At 47.5% G+C, this 19,594-nt stretch overlaps 1 protein-coding gene across 4 annotated transcripts in view; it reads right to left on the bottom strand.

Moving 5' to 3' along the window:
- The window catches only part of VCAN (versican), a 114,979-nt gene extending 103,515 nt beyond the window's left edge, over positions 1–11,464 (bottom strand). For 3 of the 4 annotated variants that reach the window (XM_087761538.1, XM_087761540.1, XM_087761541.1), the window contains exon 1: positions 3,293–3,375. In XM_087761538.1, coding sequence (XP_087617664.1) covers positions 3,293–3,362 — 70 coding nt within the window. In that variant the 5' untranslated portion in view covers positions 3,363–3,375. Of the gene's footprint in view, positions 1–3,292; positions 3,376–11,335 lie in introns of those variants that run through there. The other variant, XM_087761539.1, reaches the window with a different exon arrangement.
- Positions 11,465–19,594: the final 8,130 nt, after the last annotated feature.

Raw genomic sequence — 19,594 nt, 5'->3', positions numbered from 1 at the left:
GTGTTTCATGAAAGATTTCAAGGATTCAATTTTATATTTGAATTCAGCATTTAAAAAGAAAAAAGTTGAAACTTAAGATGACTAACTCTTCAAAATGCAGAGATATATTTTAGAGTATTTTTAAACAAAAGAAACAGCTGTACTTGTAAAGATTGTCTGTAACCTTGTGACACTCATCCTCAAAAATGTTGTTACACAAACTGACTGACATTTCTACAAAACAGAAGGATATGAGTTGATCCCACAGACTCTATTGGATCAATTCCTGAAAAAGAAAAATTTTTTCATCTTTTTGTCTTCTTCACCACGGCCATACTTTGAACATGTTTAAGACTCTCTATGGCAAAAGTATGGCCCCCAACGTCAAAAATAAAACCCACAAAGTTCACAGTGTATTCTAGGAACATGATGGTCTTTCTGAATTCCTTCTGAAATATTCAGGCAAATAAGGACAAGACAGAACCTGGTCTATAGTCCTAAGAAGCCCTTACCAAGATGTTCATATGGAACTTGCTTAAGTACTAAAAATTCTACTCTGGAGACAATACAAGCCATTTAAGAGGTGATAAAAGGTGGAGTAAGTCAGGGGACATCTAAAGGTGCCATCTCATGTTCTACCACTCTAAAGATCCATCCCACTCCTTCTCACTTCCAGTGATGCATTCCCAATCCCTGAACTCTGCCAGCACTAGCATGTGCGCAAGGCAGTGAGTCAGATCAAAGGTCTGATCCAGTGGAAAAATAACCTGCAGGAAATGCCATACACTCTTTCAAACAAGTCATTTACCTGATTCAGCTGGCCATATACCCATATACTAGTGTCAACACAAAGAAAAGCACGAAAACTAGGACCAGGGGATGGAAAGGGGGCAGGACTATCCCACCTACTGCTAAAATGTATGTGGGATTAGACTGACCATGGAACTATGCCTTAAGTAAACATGAAAAGACTTCCAATAGGTGATAACAGAAATGTTAGATTTAAATTTCTTGTCAGATTCCTTTGCCTTACTTATTCTGTCTCCTTACATGTTCTCCATCCCAAGGTTGATTTTCAGGTAACAGCTTATCTTTAGACCTCTCCTCATGTGGGTGATGTACTACCATTTACTCCATTTTGAAGCTGACTAATTATTGCTAGCAGGTCTTCCTTTTCCTATATCTTAAAACAGACATTTCTGCCTTAAAGAAAGCTATAACTTAGAATCAGAGAGTGGTTTAGGTTGGGAGGGACCTCTGAAGATCATCTAGTCCAACCCCCCTGCCATCTTCTACCATATCAGGTTGCTGAAAGCCTCATCCAACCTGACCTTGAACACATCCAGGAATGGGCCATCCACAATTTCTCTGGGCAACCTGTTCCAGTGTGTCACCACCCTTATTGTAAAAATGTTCTTCCTTATGTCCAATCTAAACCTACTCTCTTTCAGTTTAAAACTGTTGTCCCTTGTACTGCTCTGGTAAAAAGTATCTCTCCATTTTTCTTATAAGCTCCCTTTAAGTATAAGTAGCTTATCAAATAAAAACTTCCAAGTTCACCGTTTAGACTTACATTGCAAGTGCATGACCTCTTCTGACAATCGCTTACTTTGCCTCTCTGAACGCTTCATACAAACAAATAATTATATGTCAGCTGTGGATCCAAGATCCATACATCAGTCCACACTTACAGGTATTTTACTAAGTAAAAATATGGGGGGAGAAAAAAAAAGCTTGACATTTAATAACCAAATCAGTCTCAGCCTTCCACAAATAAGAAAATGGAAGCTCAGTTTTAGTGGCTTGCCCCCTGCCTGAAACTTTGAGTCTGTTGTCCCTGAGGACAAGTCTAATCTTCCTGGCCTGTTTTATGTTTAATGAAGAATGGAAAAACGAAACCAGCTTTAAGGAGGAAGATATGGTAGGAAATAGTAAAGGATGGTGCTCCCAACCTGCTTGAGGGAAAACAAACCACTTGTTTTAGTTGGCTCCACTAAGCGCAATGGTCTTTTTCTTTATCTTACAGGACTACCTAAAGACTTTGCTAGCAACAATGTTCAAGCTGGGAAAAAAAATGAGTACATTTGATTTTCCCAAAGGCTAAAAACGGTTTGAGGAGTTCCTGGAAGGAAAAGAAAAAAAAAACCAAAAACCAAGAAAAGTCTTGCTTTGAGGCTTAGGAAAGCTATTATCCCAATTTTGTGAGTCTGCAGCAGCTGTAGGGACCTTTCCTTACTAAAGGTTTGACTCAAACTTCCAAATAACCATGGCAACCACACATGAATACATACTTCAGTGTTAGCATGTAATCACCAAGAGAAGTAGTAAGGGCTCCTCCTTTCCACCCAAATCAAAGACCTGCAGCTGCCCTAACATGTCCTTGCTCTGGACCCCAGCAGCCAAGGGACCTCCCACCAGGGCAGCTCAGGGCAGCCCCTCCACAGCAGTGGGGTGGCAGCCAGACTGCCCACTCCAGAGGCATGTCCCCAACTGCTCCTTGACAGATCACAGAGGAAAGCAGAAACTGGGGCTACTGGCTTCCCTTGTATCCCACTTGCACGTGGCAACTTTCACCCCAAATACAGAGAGGGTGTGAGCTGTGACCTATAGACCCAAAAGGCTGCTGTGGCATGCACATGCATTGGGATCTGACTGGGAGGTATGCCAAACCAGTATTCCTGTAGCCCCAAAACTCTGCAGTCTGGCTAGGTCTGTCCCAGGAACCTGCTCCTGCTCCTGTGCTGCCAGCACTGCTTGCTGGTCTTTCCATGGCACCAGGCTGAAGCTCCCATGGAAGGTGTCTGCCCTCCACTAAAATCAGCCCCTCTGTCACCCATCACCTCATCTACTGCAAGGAGCTCCTTAGTGGATCACGGAAAATGAAGGTGCGAGACATATTTGGCCAACAGGTCCAATATTTCAGAAGCATAGGTTAAAGGATTAAAACTCATTCCTGAATATTTGGAGAAGACAATATATTTTGTTTTACACAATGTAATCCCATGGCATTTTCTTCATTACTACTTGAATTATAGTAATGGCACTTACAAACCTCAGAAGACATCAGACAGGCATGCAAAAACCTTGTCAAAAACATCCCTACCCACCAAGCGTTTTCTATATAAATCAATAAGGCCATGAGGAGAAAAATGGAAACAAAGTTTGTTACACAGTGCAGCAAAGACAGTGGCAGAGGCAAGACCAGAAACTCAGTCTCCTGAATTTGGGTTGTTTCCTGAGTCCTGGGAAATAGCCTACCGACTGAACCACTAAAGTGAATTTTAATAAATGGTTCTGTGTATAACAGACTTACCTTTAGGTAGCATATATGTTATAACTAACGTAGAGTACATCCATAAGATACTTTTTATACTTAACAACATCTTGACCTACAAATAAAGAACAAAGGAGTAAGTGGTTAGTATTGCATTGTGTAGTTATCAGGTGTTATAACTCAGTACATCAGTATTTGTCATTGATACTAGAAGCAGTCATCTACTTAAAAAAGATGTTCAGCAGGACAGTGAATGACTCTTAATATATTAATCTCCTGCCATTTTATTCACTGGTTTAAATTTCTTCCTATACAGTAGTAGCAGTGTATAGGTATAATCCAATTACTTTTTCCTGGTGTGGTGTTGTCAGTTCAGATCCAACCTCTGGGTAGTTTTATGTCCATAACACAAACTACCCTGCCATTTAACAACAGCTAACAGCCCGGTTCATGTCCGAAAGGGCTCCCATGACAAACTTCTCATGAATTTTGATGGTGAGTCAATGTCCGCACTATGATCCTTCCCATCTGCTAGTACGTTGCCAGATGACTTCCTGCTTTCAAGTTTCCTCCATATAATATTTTATGGTGGAAACTTATTATAATGACAGTGTGTCCCTATCGAATACAGATTCATAATGAGTTTCAGATTATTGAGTCCAGAGTGACACTCAGACATGTCAGTTCCCTTTGGGTTTGCTTCTCACTTCCTTTACAGGCTCCACCTTCCAACAGATGAAAAGTTCTCCACATATATTGTACGTACACAACAATATATTGCACGTTCATAATGGTAGATCTTAATTTTTATTCCAGTTCTTAGTTACACACGTTGAATTTGTAAATATGCCAAAAATTTCAAAGGTATGCTAGCAAAGGCATTACAAGTCCCATAAACGTCAACTGCTCTAAAGGGTTTATAAATAGTCCCTCTTCCATATAGTTACACATATGTACTATCCAGACAACATAAGAAATAACTTTCAGCTATAGTTTGTCAAACACTAGCGTTGAAAAACTTTTATCACAACATCCTGAGTTTCCTGATACTGCTGTCAAAATATGCTACTTGGGTTCTTTACTTGGGCAAGTAACCTGAACTGATACTTTTTTCCTGTCCAAGAGAGATTACAGTTGAACCGCTTTGAGGAGCAGTGAAACAGAGACTTAATAGATATACATCTGTGTTATAACTATAGAACTTGTATTGCACATGTGTATTTTAGCATTTTTTATGTTAGCATTTTAGTTCTTTAGTACTTACATATCATGCCTTAGGGTTAAAACATTAACTAATACATTCAAAAACCTCCACGAGGTATATTGAACATGATAGCAAGACACACAGAGAAACATGTTCAGAAAACTACCGGTGACGTGTTCAATGTCAGGAAAGTTTTCTCCACAGCTTACAGCTGCAGCCCAAATTTCACATGAGTCTGTGTGAATTGGCATCTATCCTGTAACGGCTGAAGAGTTCAGAAAAGATGCAAAACATCTCAAGCCAAGCCCTTCCAATGAGGCAATCTCTAACATAACAGCATCATGTTAAAAATTCCACCCGAAAGGGCTAAAAACCCAAGAGCTTTTCATTCCCTATAAGTGGATGGCCAGAACCAGCTGGTTGCACTGGGAAACATATGCTGGAACCTATTCCCAGGGCGTGGAGGAAAGAATACAGCTGCTTTCCGTAGAGCAGACTGCATGCTGCCAAAGACGCCCCGTCTCTGCTTTGGCCATTCAATAGAGCTGAGTGTATAAGGTGATATCACTTATTTTGCAATATTAACTGCATGGAATTTGCACTTTTTATGACTGAGTACCAAACAAGAACCAAGACTTCTTTGACTTCATTCAGTTTGAGCCCTATCTGCCATAAAACTTTTTCTGAAGTCTCTAACACATACCCCTTACACCATCCAGCCAGCGTTTTATCTCTCCCTACAATTACACAAGACAAGCTGTACATGAAGAAAACAGAAGTGGCTAAATTGACTTAACTAACAACTAACAACTAGCTTGAAACAACTAACAACTAACAACTAACTTGAAAAATCTATACTGTGCCCTGGTATACTATGTATGCCCCAGTAATTCCCTGTAGAAGGTTGTTATGGATGAGGAGGTTGCACAAGATAAGAGCTGCACACATTGAGGTCCTTTTAATGCAATGGACCAGCTCTGAAATAGTCACGTGTTTGCTTAGATAAACACTTAAATGATCCTCATCATTACACAACATTTTAAAAAAATGAGAGGTCATGCTGAGCCTACAGATGTGGACAGACTATAAGGCCCTTCAAGCAACCCTTGTATCTTGAAACTGCTGGAAGCCTCAAGCACCAAAACCACTGCAGACTAGTTCCTACAGTAGTAACACAAGCACTCTGAAGAGAGCACAAAAAGAAGACCAACAGCCTTCTTCACCTTCAAAGGCGGTGAATGCTGGACCCGCCTGCAAGACAATGCGAAAGGTCTGACCCCTGTGAAAGCAGAGTGGCTCAAGACCTTCTTTTGAGATGTTCTGTCCACATGTGTTTCCCATGTGTCACACACTGGCTACATCAACAGCTAGACAAAAATCTAGAACAAACTGTTTACAAGTTTAGCTTTCCATGTTTACCCATACACTTTATCTCCCTCCTCCCCCAGAAGGCAACCTTGGCTTTCGGGACCAGAAACAAGGGAATCAAAGAAATCTGCCAAGAAAAAGAATAAAGAATTTTCTTTTTCCTGGAAGAGGGGCATGCCACACCTAAACAGGGCTGGTTGCATGTTGCAAACATCACCTGCTCCACTGCACCGGCCCTGACCAGGAGTACCTGCGTACCTGGCACATGCCAATGGGAAGTCCATTGCCCTCAGAAGCTCATTGCAATACTGTCATGACAAGAGGTGGTGTAACCACTCCACATTTGGTAAGACAACAAACCCTACACCGTAAGTCCAGAGTACAGGGAGGACCCCATCTTCCCATTCCTCTCCACTTTGCACACAAGCACAGAGCACTGATCCTCCGATGGCATGTTAATGACTGCATTACAAATGCAATTTGAGGAATCTTACTGCAAAAAAACTCACATCTTCAGCTTCCAGTCACTAGATGCAATACATACACCCACAATGAAATATGAAAACAGAAAGACAACTGTGGAAAGATAATTTTCAAGATATCCTGTGACTGCTGAACTCAACCATTGGTACAGAAGGTAGCATTCATGGCCGTGATGGCTAATTAGCCTTTAACTGAGTAGTGCAGGAATTACACCTGCTGCACCAATAGCTCAGATAGCTCAAAAAAATTGCGCTGTTTAAGCATGGAGCTTAATATGAGACACCTGCCAAGAATTCCCACCCAACTCTCGGAAAATCATCTCTCAACGTTTTCTTTTTCTAAATCTCCTTTACCCCGAGGTGCTTATCCAAGCAATGAAAAACATTGGGCGAAGGATCTGATTTTCAGCCCTTACACTCACAAGCATGATTCCCATGCAACCCTCCATGCACGAGGGTTTTCACACTCTGGTCCTTGGTGGGGTGCCATAAACATTCCCTGGGTTACTGAGTGCGGTTCCACTACAGCTGCCAGAACTACATGTGCAATTACCCCTGACACCCTCTCCAAACGACAGCATGAAGATCATAACGGCCTTACCTCACTCAGCCCCCCAGGGCAGCCTAGCTTAGGAGAGAGCAGAGCTCTGCAAACCTGGTACCAGCAATCCTCCTCAAGAGTCACAGGCAAAGCAGAAGCTGCTGCTTACACCTAGCACCCTGATTCCCATGCAGTGCTGCCCACATTTCCAGGCCACTGCTATCAGATGTGACTGCTCCTGCCTCCTCCTGTTTTGCTGGCAAAGGCTGGAGCTGACTGTGCTCCCTTGTAGCCTCCTGAGCAAAATCCCTGCTCTAAAACTGGTTTGTATTTCCCATTCCTGCACTCTACAATTTGCAAAGGCGTCTGCTGGCTGGCTGCCATACTGCCTCTCAGTCCGCTGTAATTAGCCAAAATCCTTCTAACCCTACCTTTTTCCACGAGCTTTTTTTTTTCCCCTTGGTGTCACTACACCTAGAGTAAGAGAAAGCTGTAATACTATGGACACAGTAAGAAAATCTTGCCAACTCAAGACTGCAAGACTTGAGTAAGTGTTTAATTTCCACCTTCTGTTAAAAAAGTATCTCACTTAATGTGACCAAACTTGGGTTGCCTGCTGGTTAGTTTCCAACTGGACTGATCTATTTTATTAGGAGCTACTACAGGCAGACCAATCTACAGCAGTAATTTGCACTACGTTTTTAAACCGTGTGCAACCCTGAGCACACCGTCTTTTAACAAAAAGATGCCAAGTCCTTGAAAAACTTCACATCTTTAAAAAACAGCAGCAGAGGTTCTCTCTGTGGGGAGAGAGCAGGGCTTCTATTTTTGCAGGCACTGCTACCTTCCCTTACCACAGCAAAAACTCGTAGGAGCAATAAGTTCTGATCAAATTCCAGCTCGTGTTTAGTTTACAATGTAAGCTTGATCTCACACCAATGCTATTTTAATTTAACCAGATGGGAGAACATCATGTCTCTCTGTTTTAAACTCCAGGTTAAAAAAGACAGTGAACTGTCCTGATGTGCAACAGACTAAAATCTACCATCCAAAAACTATTCCAAATTTCTCTGAAGTTGGGACAATGAGAAATTATATACTGTCATAGAGGTGACACTGTCTTTAAAGGCTGCCGCTTCTCAGGTCACACTGAGATTGATTCAGTACATGCTTTACAGCTGTATTGTGAAAGCTGGACATGTTCCTTAAACACGTAAAAAGCAGCCTCTGCCCATTTACCCTCCTTGTCTCCATAATGAAAGTCAGGTTCACATAAAAAAAAAAAAAGGGGGGGGGGGAACCCTAACAGAACCTGGCACTAGAGAAGTGAATTGAGGTTGCTGCTCCTACTAATGGGTAAAACAATAAATTACACAGCTTTTCAGTGAAACCCAGCAAGCTAGAAATGACCGATCCCAGATGTAGCACACATCTTGCTACCTTCCGAGCTCTGCCCGAAACGTTCACAGCTGCTATCCTTTCTCAAACGCACACAGTCTGCACTTTCTTTTGCTTTTGCAGTCCTTCATCCTTCTATGTCATCTGACTGTTAATTGCTGACATGTATCAACCTCACCGTAAGTGCTGCCTAATTAACTTTGCTAGTTTCACCACGTCTCTGCCATGTGATTAATTAGCCCACTGTGCTGCCACATGGTGGACTCAGCCTGCATTTGATTCATCAGTGGCGGCCGCTTAGCCCGTTATCACTTGCAAAGGTCCTCCTAAGGCCTCCGAGAAGGTCCTAGGGGCACCTGCATCATCGCTTCCTCACCACCTCCAGCACCAGCAGCCGCAGGGGGAACTCTTCCCACGCTGGAGCCTCAACAAGGTGAGCAGCCCTGCCTCCAGCCCCCAGTGCCGGCAGAGGCGCAGACGGGAAAAGTGACCAGAGCACAGCGTGTTCTGGCCTTCCTCGCTCTGGCAGCTGCCGAGAAGCTGCTGCCTGAGGACATCCCTCCCAGGCCTGCGCTAATTTATGCCAGAAGTGGCTCTGGGCTCTTGGACAGCCTCACAGAGAAGCAGCGGAAAATTGTCAGAGGCAGCGCATGGAGCGGAGCCCGCAGAGCTCGCATGCCTGCGGAGCCAGGCGCGCCCCGTGCTCCTTCCCGCCTCACCCCAAACGCGGCTCTGCCTCCTTGCCTGCCAGCCTGCTTTGCAGGAGAGCTGTGGACCTCTTCTGCCCCACCTCTCCCCAGCACCCGCACCACCGGCACGGTGATGGGAGCAAGAGGCACGTGCGAGGACAGGCAATGGGAAAAGGATGTAACGATGCAGCTCACGGCGCCCGCGGGCACAACCCTGCACCACCATCGTGGGGCTCAGCACAAGGACCAGTGTGACGGCTGGACGAGGGTTTCTTTGGCGCGTTTACGGGCTCGTCCAGCGTCGGGCATTAGCACTGGGAGCTCTTATCCCCCCCTCAGCTGGGCCCCGCGACGGCGTCCCAGCCGAGACCAGCGCCCCCGCGCCCGCCCGCCCTGAGCCCGCGGCGCCGGCGGGCCCGGCCGCAGGCGGGAAACTCGCCGGTCCCGCCCCGCTGTCAACCACCACCCGACGGGGGGCCATCGACGGTGTCGGCTCCCGCGTCGTTCCGGGGAGCGCAAGGAACAGCCCGAAACGCCGCGGCGACATTTTTTAAAAATTATTTTATTATTATGATTTTTTTTTCCCCCTCCTCTTGAAGGTGAGGGGAAACCGGAGCCCTCTGGCGGGAAACGAGCGACTACAGAAACGACCAGCGCGCCGGCTCGCCGCCAGGGGGCGCCGCGGTGCTGCCGCCGCCGCGCCCGGCCCGTCCCGTTCCTCGAGAGCGGCCGGGGCCGCGCCCGCCCGCGGCGGGACCCCCCGGCCCCGGTCCCGGCCCCGGCCCGCCGCTCCCCGCCAACCCGTCCTCCCTCCGCCCGCCTCGGACCCCCCCGGCGGATCCAGGACACGCCTGAGCAGCGGCCGTCGTCGACCCCCACAGACGAGGCCCCAGCAGAGCCTCTCCCCCCGGCCCCGCCCGGCAGCGCGGTCCCGGGGGCTGCCGGGTCCGCCCCGCCAACGCGCATCGTCGCCACAGGCAGGGCTCCCCGCCGGGCGCTGCGCCCCTTTCACTCCGCCAAGTCTTACTCACTCCTTTTGGGAAGGAAACTTCCCCTTTCGCTCAGCCTTTTTAAGCAAAAATAAGAAAAAAGAATCCACAAAAAAAAAAAAAAATCCCAAACCCTCCCAACATTTACACTTTTCCATCCTGGGACAGGCTTCTGCAACACGTTTCAACACTCATCCCTTTAAAAAAAAAAAAAAAAAAAAAAGAAAGCCATCGGGCTTAATCCCGAAAGCCAGTGCCCGGAGGTGGCCGGGGAGGACGTGACAAGGGGGACAATGAGGGCTGGCCCCGGCCCTCGCCCGCTCCCCGTCGCCCCTTTGTGTGGGGACGGTGCCCGGGGGCCGCCGGGATCTCCTCCGGGATGGCGGCTGCCCGCGGGGTCCCATCCCCTGCCCTGGGGATCCCGACCCTCTGCCGATGCCGGCCCCACACACACACCCACCCGCTTCTTCCCGCCGTCGAAACTCCCTTAATTCCTTCCACGATGCTCTCACTTTTTCTGTGTAAAACAAAGGCGAAATCCCGAGGAGCGGAGGGGGAAGGCAGTGCCCGTGCCCCGAGAAGCTGGCCGTGGGTGTAAAAAGGGGCGTTTTGCTCCACTGACCTTCTGATCCTCCTCCTCCTCACCCACCGCCCCCCTTTCAGCAATGAAAGTGTGGCTCAGAGGACGCCCCTGGACGTCTCCGTCTCCTCTGGAGAGATGCTGCCTGAGCACCTCAGCCCCGCTCTGCCCCGTGAGCAGCTTTCCAGGAACATCAGGGGAAGGGCGGGGGGGGGGGGGGGGGGGGGGGAAGAAGGGAAAAAAAAAAGAAAGAAAGAAAAAAAGGGGGGGGGGAATGGGGGGAACACACAAGAGCGGAGGAGACTGAGCACACGCCTTTCCCGGCGCAAGAAAACCTGGTGGCCGGAGGAAAGGTCCATTCTCGTCCCTCCTGCCACACGGGCGCTTTGTGTATTTAACACCCGTACGAAATAGCTTCCTCCTTTCTCCCTCCTGAGCCCCATCGCACACCAAGGTGCAGCTCTACCTTCCCGGCCATTCAAACACCCAGTACCAAAGACTTCTGTCAGGCATCCCACCCCAAAGTCTTTTATTTTCTAGTTTTCTTTGTTCTCCTCTTTGCACTAAGGGATTTTTGTGGGTCCCCGAGCATCCCTTCTCCTCTCCCCCCGCGTGTCGTTGAACTTACCCCAGGTTGTTTAAATTCGCCAATCATCGCTATTCTCTCCCGTTTAAGGTTTGTAGTTCAACTCTTTGTCCTTACAGGTACCAGCAGTAAAACAATCATTTTAAATCTTACACTAGGTGTTTGCTGGCAATCATAGGTAAAGAAAAAAAAAAAGAAACAAAAAACCACAAAAAACCAACCCGCATTAAAAGAGTTATAGTTACCTTAAAAGGTAGTGTATTGCAGTGATTGCAAAAAATCACAACGTGGTGGCTGGGCTAGTCCAGAGATCCCAGTGGCCGCATGAAAGAGTAAATCCCCTCGTTAGTGCTGGAAGGAGACGGTGGTTCCGGGGGTCTCCCCTTCTCCCAGAGCTCGGTCTCCCCTCCCTCCCCGCCGGCGAGCACCTGACTCCCAGCTGCGGAGCCTGAACCGAGTTGTGGGCAAAGGGAGCTCGGCTGCAAGTTCAAATGCGAGCCTCAGCCACCCATCATTATTATATCGTTGTACCGTCAGCGCTGCAGAGGAGGGGCGCTGGCTCGGGGAGAGGAGGGTTCACAAGCTCTTGCAAGAACCTCCTTGCAATTTGCAAAGCTCCCGCAGCTGCTGGGAGCAGGAGAGCCCCCAGCGCCTGCCTCTCTCCCCCCCCCCCCCCCCCGCGCTCCCGGGGACCCCCGAGGCCCCGCAGACACACACCCCCCCCAGGACCCCGCAGACACCCCCCGGAGCCCCGCAGACCCCGGCCCAGGAACGGCACCGAAAGTACCGGGATGGGTCCCACCACTCGCCCGGCATCGGCCCTCCGGGAGAGGGGCAAGCGGGTACGAAAGGAGCATTGTTCCCCAATTAAACAATTAACCGGGAAGAGAATGGAGAGACCTCCTCTAGCCCGGCTCCCGAAGCCGGTGGAAATGGGGAAAGTGACTGGGACCGAAATCCCTTTTTCCCTTTTGCCTCCTCAGTCTCAGCAGAGGTTGCAATGAAAGAATATATCAGTGCTTGTTCCAAACTTCCCCTGCCGGTGCCAATTCACAGGCAGTCTCGCATCAGCAGCCTCCCGAGCCAAGCTTCTCCACCCTAGTTTTATGCATCTCCAGCCACTTTTGTTTTTTTCTTTCTTTTTCCCCCTTTTTTTTAAAGATTAGATTCTGCATTTGCTGTCTAAACTTCTCAGAGATGAAGTCATAAGCAGAACTATAAACCACCCTTTTACAAGGGACTTTCACCAATTAATAAAGGGTCTGCTGTGCTCCTCAGGCAGCTCCTTTCCCAAAATGTACCTATCTTGGTATGTGGTAGACGCTTAAGGCACCCTTCACCAGGCACAAAACGCTGGTAAGAGCAGTGCCTCTGGCACACTCTCTTTCAGAGGAGCATGTGCCACAATCCCCCCCCTTCCAGGAAGGTGTAAATCCAGAGCCAGAAAAGAAAACCCTGGAGAAGTAGGTGTGTCTGATCACACTGCTCTGGGCACGTTTTTGGCAGCCGCAGGTACGACTGATAGGAAGAGGCAGGAGGAGTTTTCCCTCAATGCCTCTTGTTATTGTTCCACTACTCTGTCCCTGGAGTTATACTGACAGTGAGTTTGAGACATGCCCAAAGCCCTCGTTTCCAAAGACAGCCCTCAGTGCCAAGCTGGAGGAGCGGGAGGTGGAAGAGATGACAGCCAAGCAGGGGGAAATGGAGACCTGGCAGCTTAAACCAGATCAGGTTTGCGTGAGCTGTGGCTTGGGTGTGAATGGAGCTGGACCTCTGGGTGAAACCCTTATCTCACCTTCGCAGAGCTTGTTGGTCTTCCCTCCATTTAAGGAGGCTAAATCCGCAATTGCTTACTTGCTAGCAAGGGCATTGAAGAGAGGCTGATCCCCTTCTCCCATGTGAATGTAGGCAGCGTGCAGCAGCTTCCCTACCACGGCCACCCCCCCGGCACCAGTCCCTCCAGTTCCTCTTGCATGGGTCAGTCCCTACACAGCACGCGTGGCTCCTGGGCAATGCCCCATCCCAATAGACTGAACCTGCTCCATGTTAGGTTGTGAATTTCTCAATCTTTAAACCTTGTGCAGTGGAACCAGTTGACAGAAATGCAACTTGGTGCTTTCAAAGAGGCACCATAAAGAGTTGCAGGCATATTTTTCAGGCTTTTTGACCCAAATTCACACAAAGGCATTGCAGTTCATATTAAGTCACGGGAAGGGGGTTCTGCCAGCCTGGCCTTCCCTGCCTTGCCATGTGTAGACCGCAACCCTCACTGCTGAGGCTGTGCACACTTTGTCTGTACAATGTTGTGATGAAAGGAGAAAACTAACATTGAATTTCTCCAACATTGGTTCAGACAAGCCTCTTCAGCCCTCCCAGACATAAGGGGGTTGTGTGAGATGCACGGTTAGGGCTCTGTTCCCCCTGCCCATACAATCTCAGCCCCCTCTCAGGGCTGCAGACGAAACCCTTTGAGGACACATGCATAAGGTGGGAATCTCTCTGGAAAAATTTGGCCCTTTGCACCAGTCCCAGTGGCCTGTTCCCTTTTCTGGATGAAGTGGTGGGGCTCCTGCCACCACCCCAGGCCTCAGGAAAGGAGGGCAGGTCATACCCCGTGTCATCGGGTATCTCCCCTTCTCCAGGCCACTCTCCAGGACAAACGGGGCACTCGTAAATGATCAGGCGTCACAGTCAAACTGAAGGTTGCTCTGTTGTCCCCTGTAGCCTCCACCATCCACCCCATCTTTCCATTCACGGAGCTGGGAAGAAAGCGGAGGATGCAGAAACCACCCCATCCCCCCCGCTCCTCCTCTTCTTCCTCCTCCTCCTCCTCCTCCTCCTGCTCCCCGCCCGCCCGCCCAGGGCTCCCGCCGCCCAGGGCTCCCGGCGCCCGGCCCCGCTCGCCCCCGGCGCGGAGCTCCCGGCGCCCCCGCGGAGCCTCACGGCCCCGGGGCCGGAGGCGCGGAGCCCTGCGGCGGGGGGAGCCGAGCCGACCCCCCTCTCCCCTCACCTCTCCGGCGGGGGAAAACCGAGGCAGGCGACAAAGAGAGGAGGCAGAGGAGAAGCCGTGTGTTCCCCCCCCCCCCCCCGCCTTCCCCTCCCCTTTAAGCGTTAGGGGTGGTTTGCATTCGCGGTGGGATGGAGGTTTCTGGACAGGGGAGAGACTTTCGGGCTGGTGAGACAAAGGCACAGGCGGAGATAGTGAAGGTGGTCGCAGAGACCTCCTCCCCCCTTCCCTGTGCGGGGTGTGCTCCTGCCGCCCGCCAGAAATGTGGGGCCGGGGTGGGAGGGAGGAGGAACTCATCCCGGGCATCCCCAGCCCGGGACGGAAAGAAAACCCTGGAGGAAGGAGGGTGGTTTGCACTGGAGACCCTCAGGGCTTTTAAGAGTGGAGAGGAGGGCTAGGGAAAATGAGGAGCTGATCAAGCTACAAAAACAGACCTCTGCAACCCCTAGGTATTTTCATCCCGCTTAACTCTCCCCTTCTTCCTCGAGAGAGAAGGGTTCTGCCCTGAACCAAAACACATCCAGAAACGGGATCTCCTTTTCTCCTCTCATAGAGACCGGCAGACTTCCTCCATGAGTTATGTCCGAGGCCTGAAACATTGATTTACTGTGAATGTCAGATATTTTTCTTTGTAAATATTTCAGGCAAAGTAAAAACAGTAAACCTTTGCTCGGGCTGCCAAATGTCTCCCATGACAAATCATTGTTTTCAGATGTTCAGATTTGTGTGAGAAAACCCAACAAAGGCAAAATGTTTAGGCTTTGTCTCAATCCTAAAGCACTATCACTGAAGAAAAAAAAATCCTGCTACCTACATCGTAGTCCTGAGATGATGAAAAATACTATTTTCATTACACACTTTTTAAGCACAGGTTTTATGTTACTGACACAACAATGATTATAATTTTAAATGTGAAACACAGACCCTAAATGGTTCTTTATGAGAAACCATTGTTTTGAAATATCTGAAATTAATTAGACTGTGGCTACAGCCAATGTGCAAATATCAAACTGAACATCTGTGGCAAAAAAAGCTTCCCATCACTTGAAAGAATATTGTGAATCTGAAATGCAGTCTATCAAGGAAAAAGTAATTAGTCTGGCATAGGTTCTCTCAACCCGTCTCTTGTGGCTTTACAGTCACCTTTTCTTCGTCTTTTCCTATGTTTTTTTTCTCCTTTTTTTCTCCTGAGCTGCTGTGTGTGAAAAGCCTTACGTAAAAGTCAAGGAAATAATTCATGTAATTTAGATGCCAGCAGTACTAAGGTCAGTTCAGGCAAATCAAAGATCCTTGCAAAGTTATTCCACTTGGCCACTAGCTCTGAAGGTCTAACTTCCCATTCCCATCTACTTGCAAAGGGCTGTACCATGCCAGCTGTGCTGAGAATGAGTTCATCGGTCCAATTTTCCTCTTAAAGGTACAGAGAAGTAGGCTGCTTCCTGATTCTGCTGTGATTCAGTTATCTAAAACCCAATGTGTTTTCAGAAACCACAAAATCTTTCGAAACAATAGACTTTTGCAAGTTCTCAGATTCTGTGTTTAAGGAAAGCTTTTCCCAGTCCTTCTCTTTCCTACGCTTCAAGTCAAATATGTTTTTAGAACCAAATTAAAACTCTTCAAAGGAGTCAACCTTAGCAGCAGCAGTAACCGTAGTGTATACAACCACTTTCTCAAGTGAAACACTTGATGGCTTATGTCAATGTTTCTTTTGTGGCAAAACCCTTCTCCACCTATTTTTCCTCCATATTTCTGCATCAGAGGAGAGAGCGCTCAGCTATGAAAAATTATGAATAGAGTGTTTCATTTGGTAACAGAACAAACCACAATTGATGGTTAGGTATTATTTCTGCATTAAATGTAATGATGCAGACATGGCATTATCTACACTAAGACAGTCAGCTTCCAGGACAGAATTTATCAGGAGGAGGTCCAGGACATGGAGGCTTTCAGCAGCACTTGATGATGGCAAAGACAACGGTATGTTTTTCTCCTGCGTTTTGATGCTGCCTTCTCTTCTGCCTCAGTGTTTCTGCCCTGACTCCAGAGACAAGGGTCCAGGCTGGGATGTTTTTACTTACACTTCCATGGCTAGTCCCACCAAAATCTGTGTCGGAAAGCTGGTGGCGTTTGGTTCTGCTTGGTGCAAGCCAAAGTATCAGGCTCTGTCTTCAAGTCAGGCTCAAAAAGCAGTCTGCTTTACGCAGCCAGATCTGACTCTTTAAAGAATAGTTGCTATGTAATTCTGGGGAAGAGTTGTTAGGGTGGGCAGGTCACTGCCGAGATCCTTCTCAACGCTGACCCCTACAAGGACGAAACACAGGACAAGGCAAGCAAGAGGGAAAGAAAGTAAAAAACTTATCAGCACGGGGCGGCCTTAGCCATAGTCAAGTGTTGTGCTAATCCGTACTGTCCTGGGCTTCCTCTGATAAACTCCATCCTGGACATGCATTATTTTTGTTTTGATAACTCTGTGGCTGCATCATAAGCTTTAGTGCAGAAGTAATCCTGAATAATCAAATGTGGTTTTGTTAACATACTGTTACCAAATGAAATGAGCCTTTCATAACTTCTCTTTTTTTTTTTTCTTTTTTCTTTTTATGATACAAAGGTACCATCATTGTGCAAAGAATAAGCTCACTGGGCCTGGTTCCACACTGATAGGGCAAGCTCTTGAAATGGATTAAGAGAGATTTTCTTAACTAATCTCTTTTTCCTGGGCCTTCTCATCCTTTGCTAAAGCAATAACAAACATTCGCAATGTGATTAATCCAAAACCCACTGAAGTCACTAGAAAGATCCCGCTGACTCCACAAGTGTCAGTCAATAGTTTCTTCTCCTTTGCCATGTGTGAAGGGGAGCAAAGAAATGGAATAGAGCAGGAAGACCCTAAAAAGAGAATGAAAGGGAGACTGCAGGCTTTATCTTTGTCCTCCAAAAATCTCTACTTTTCTTCCCCAAGGACTCCTTTTTGCAGAAGATCAAAATAAAAAGTTGGAAATTTTGGTAGCTGTTAGCAGACAAGGAAAGATGAAAAGATCCATGTCTACAAGAAGAGTCATAACCTACCTTGAGAAAAAGAGAGTGTAAGCATGTTGAAAGAGCTGAGGCAGGCCTATTCCTGGCATCCCACATCTTCTGGCTGGCTCTCAGAGATGGCCAGGATAATATCTGTGATACCTTCATTTAAAATAAAACAAATAAATAAATAAATAAAAAGGGCAAGGGGGTCTGCAAATATGTCTTGGACAATTTATAAGATTCTTTGGGTAGTTGCAAACATTTACCCCACAAAAAGCTTATCACTCCCTATGTAGGAAGTGATCCTTTTTTGCTCATTGTGGAAAGGATGGGTATAAAAGCAGAGAGAAATATTCAGTCCTTCCACTGGAGAACCGTCTCCCTTTGGTGCTGAGGAGCAGGCAGGGCTGCACATGGTCTTGGCTGCTGCCAGCAGCTGCGATGGCTTCTCTGCTCCGCCTGCTATGGGTCCCGCCACTGATGACCCCTTGGCGCAGCCTCCCACCCTTAGGCTGCTGGAGTCCCTCTCTGATGAAAACTACCCTGCTTTGTTGAATATTCTGTGATTTTTAATGCTTTTTTTCTTTTTTTTTTAAAGGCCTTGAAGCAGGAAATGTATTCAAGAAGCTCGTTTGCATTTAACACAGAACATGAATTGTGGTAGTAGCAGAGAAAAGTTTGGAAAGAGGAAGCAACTTCGCCCTGAAGACCCAATGCACAAATAAAAATAATCAAAGACAGAAAAAACTGTGATTTGTAAAGCAATCTCATTGTTCGCGACGAAGATGGGCTCAGTGTTTTGGGAAGCCTGGAACTCTCAATAAGTGAGAATCCATCAGTGGCATACACCATGAGCACCAGCATCATGCTCTGCAGCTCATGCCGCCTCCAACAGCTGTGGCAGGCAGGTACAGCAAACGAAAACACCTCGCCAGGCGAGCCCTGAAAGCCAGGCATCAGGCAATGCCACTAAAATGCCTCTGCAGACCAAATTGGGGCACTGTCCCCAAGGAGCCTCAAGCTCCACGTCCCCCTCACACTGTCCCCAGGTCTCTGTTATGAACAAGTACCAGCAGGGCTCAGTTATAACCAAGGGCTTCTCACCAGTTTTTGCCACTCTGTTAGCAACGGCCACCTCCTGAAGACCCATGCCATTATTATCCTCTAGCTGCTGAAGGAGGGACAAAAAGAAGTGTTTCTGGTACCCAGGTGTTCAGCAAAAGATTTCCTCTGTCACGGTAAGTGAGGTCTCCCAGGATGAGGGAGAACGGGAACAACTTTAGTGTTCATAACATTGGCTATAGGAGCTAAAAAAAATGCCCTTTTTAGTATAAAATCAGACAAAAGTACCACAAACTTTGTGAGATTTTTCTTTACTAATGCCAGTGGACCTATTACTGCTGTTAGCCTGGGGCAGGAGTGCAATGGAACAGTCCTCTTTTCTATTTTGAACAGGACACCTGGCTGAGCACATGCCTTCAGCACAATAGCCCCAGCAGTTGACAATTCCATGCCCAAAGTGCTCAGATAGCAGCTTGTGCTATCTCTTCTGGGTGGTGAGTTTGCAAACGGGGTCGGTGACATGCTCCAGAACAGATAAGGACCTCTCACACTGGGGGCACAAGCTCCCTCAAGACTCTCCAAAATCTGCTGCCATACAGACATTTTGTAATCGCTGTTGGTCCTTCTTGCTGGTCCTGCCACCAGTAATGGTCCTGTGAGCCAAGAAATGAGGCAGACTGTGGTACAACAAATATAGATAAACCCACCTGCCTGGTATTTTATTTCGAAGGAGAGAGGTGGTCTGGGTCTGCTCAGATTGGGAGGGGATGTATTTCTTTTTCTTGTCTTTGGCCTCAGCTACATCATTGCACAGAATATTCCAAGAAAAGCTACTTAAAAGCTGTTTGATCACCTTCTTTCTCTTTCTTTTTTTTTTTTCTTCCCCCGGTTCAGATGCACGAGGGATCAGGAAATCTATGGTTTTAAGTGTTTCTACTGAAACCAACAGTAATGCTACCCACTAGCACGCCCAGTTTCACAGCTTCTGTATCTTGCCTATTACCAACATTGCAGGATATTGCACTTTCTTGTGTGCAGTGGATCAAACAGCTAACCATTTGAAGATGGAGTCAGCCACCCCAGGGGCCATGCTGGTCATGGGATGGTAGGAGAGATCATAGTTTTGGGGGAGTTTGCTTCGTGCAGACTGCCTTCTGGCTAGTTCCCATCAACTATTCCACAGTCCCAAAATATGTAGGGCCTATCAGGAAAGCAAAGTAATACAGAGTGTGTACGTTAGAGGAAATCCCATAGCATGGAAGCAATAACTCATAGGGAAGCAAAAGCTGGCTGGTCCTTTGGACATAGCTGCTGCACACCAACTATGACCAGGCTGTTACAACAAAGCACTTTGAAGTACGGCAAGCTCCCTCTCTTGCATTAAGCAAGTCTTTAGCACTGCAGACTCAGGTCAGTC

Source organism: Nipponia nippon, unplaced genomic scaffold, assembly GCF_047370975.1.
Source record: "Nipponia nippon isolate SJK-2023a ecotype South Korea unplaced genomic scaffold, ASM4737097v1 scaffold_24, whole genome shotgun sequence".
NCBI classification, from domain to species: Eukaryota; Metazoa; Chordata; class Aves; order Pelecaniformes; family Threskiornithidae; genus Nipponia; species Nipponia nippon.
The sequence above is the reverse complement of the archived record's forward strand: the minus strand, read 5'-3'. Positions and strand labels throughout refer to the sequence as shown.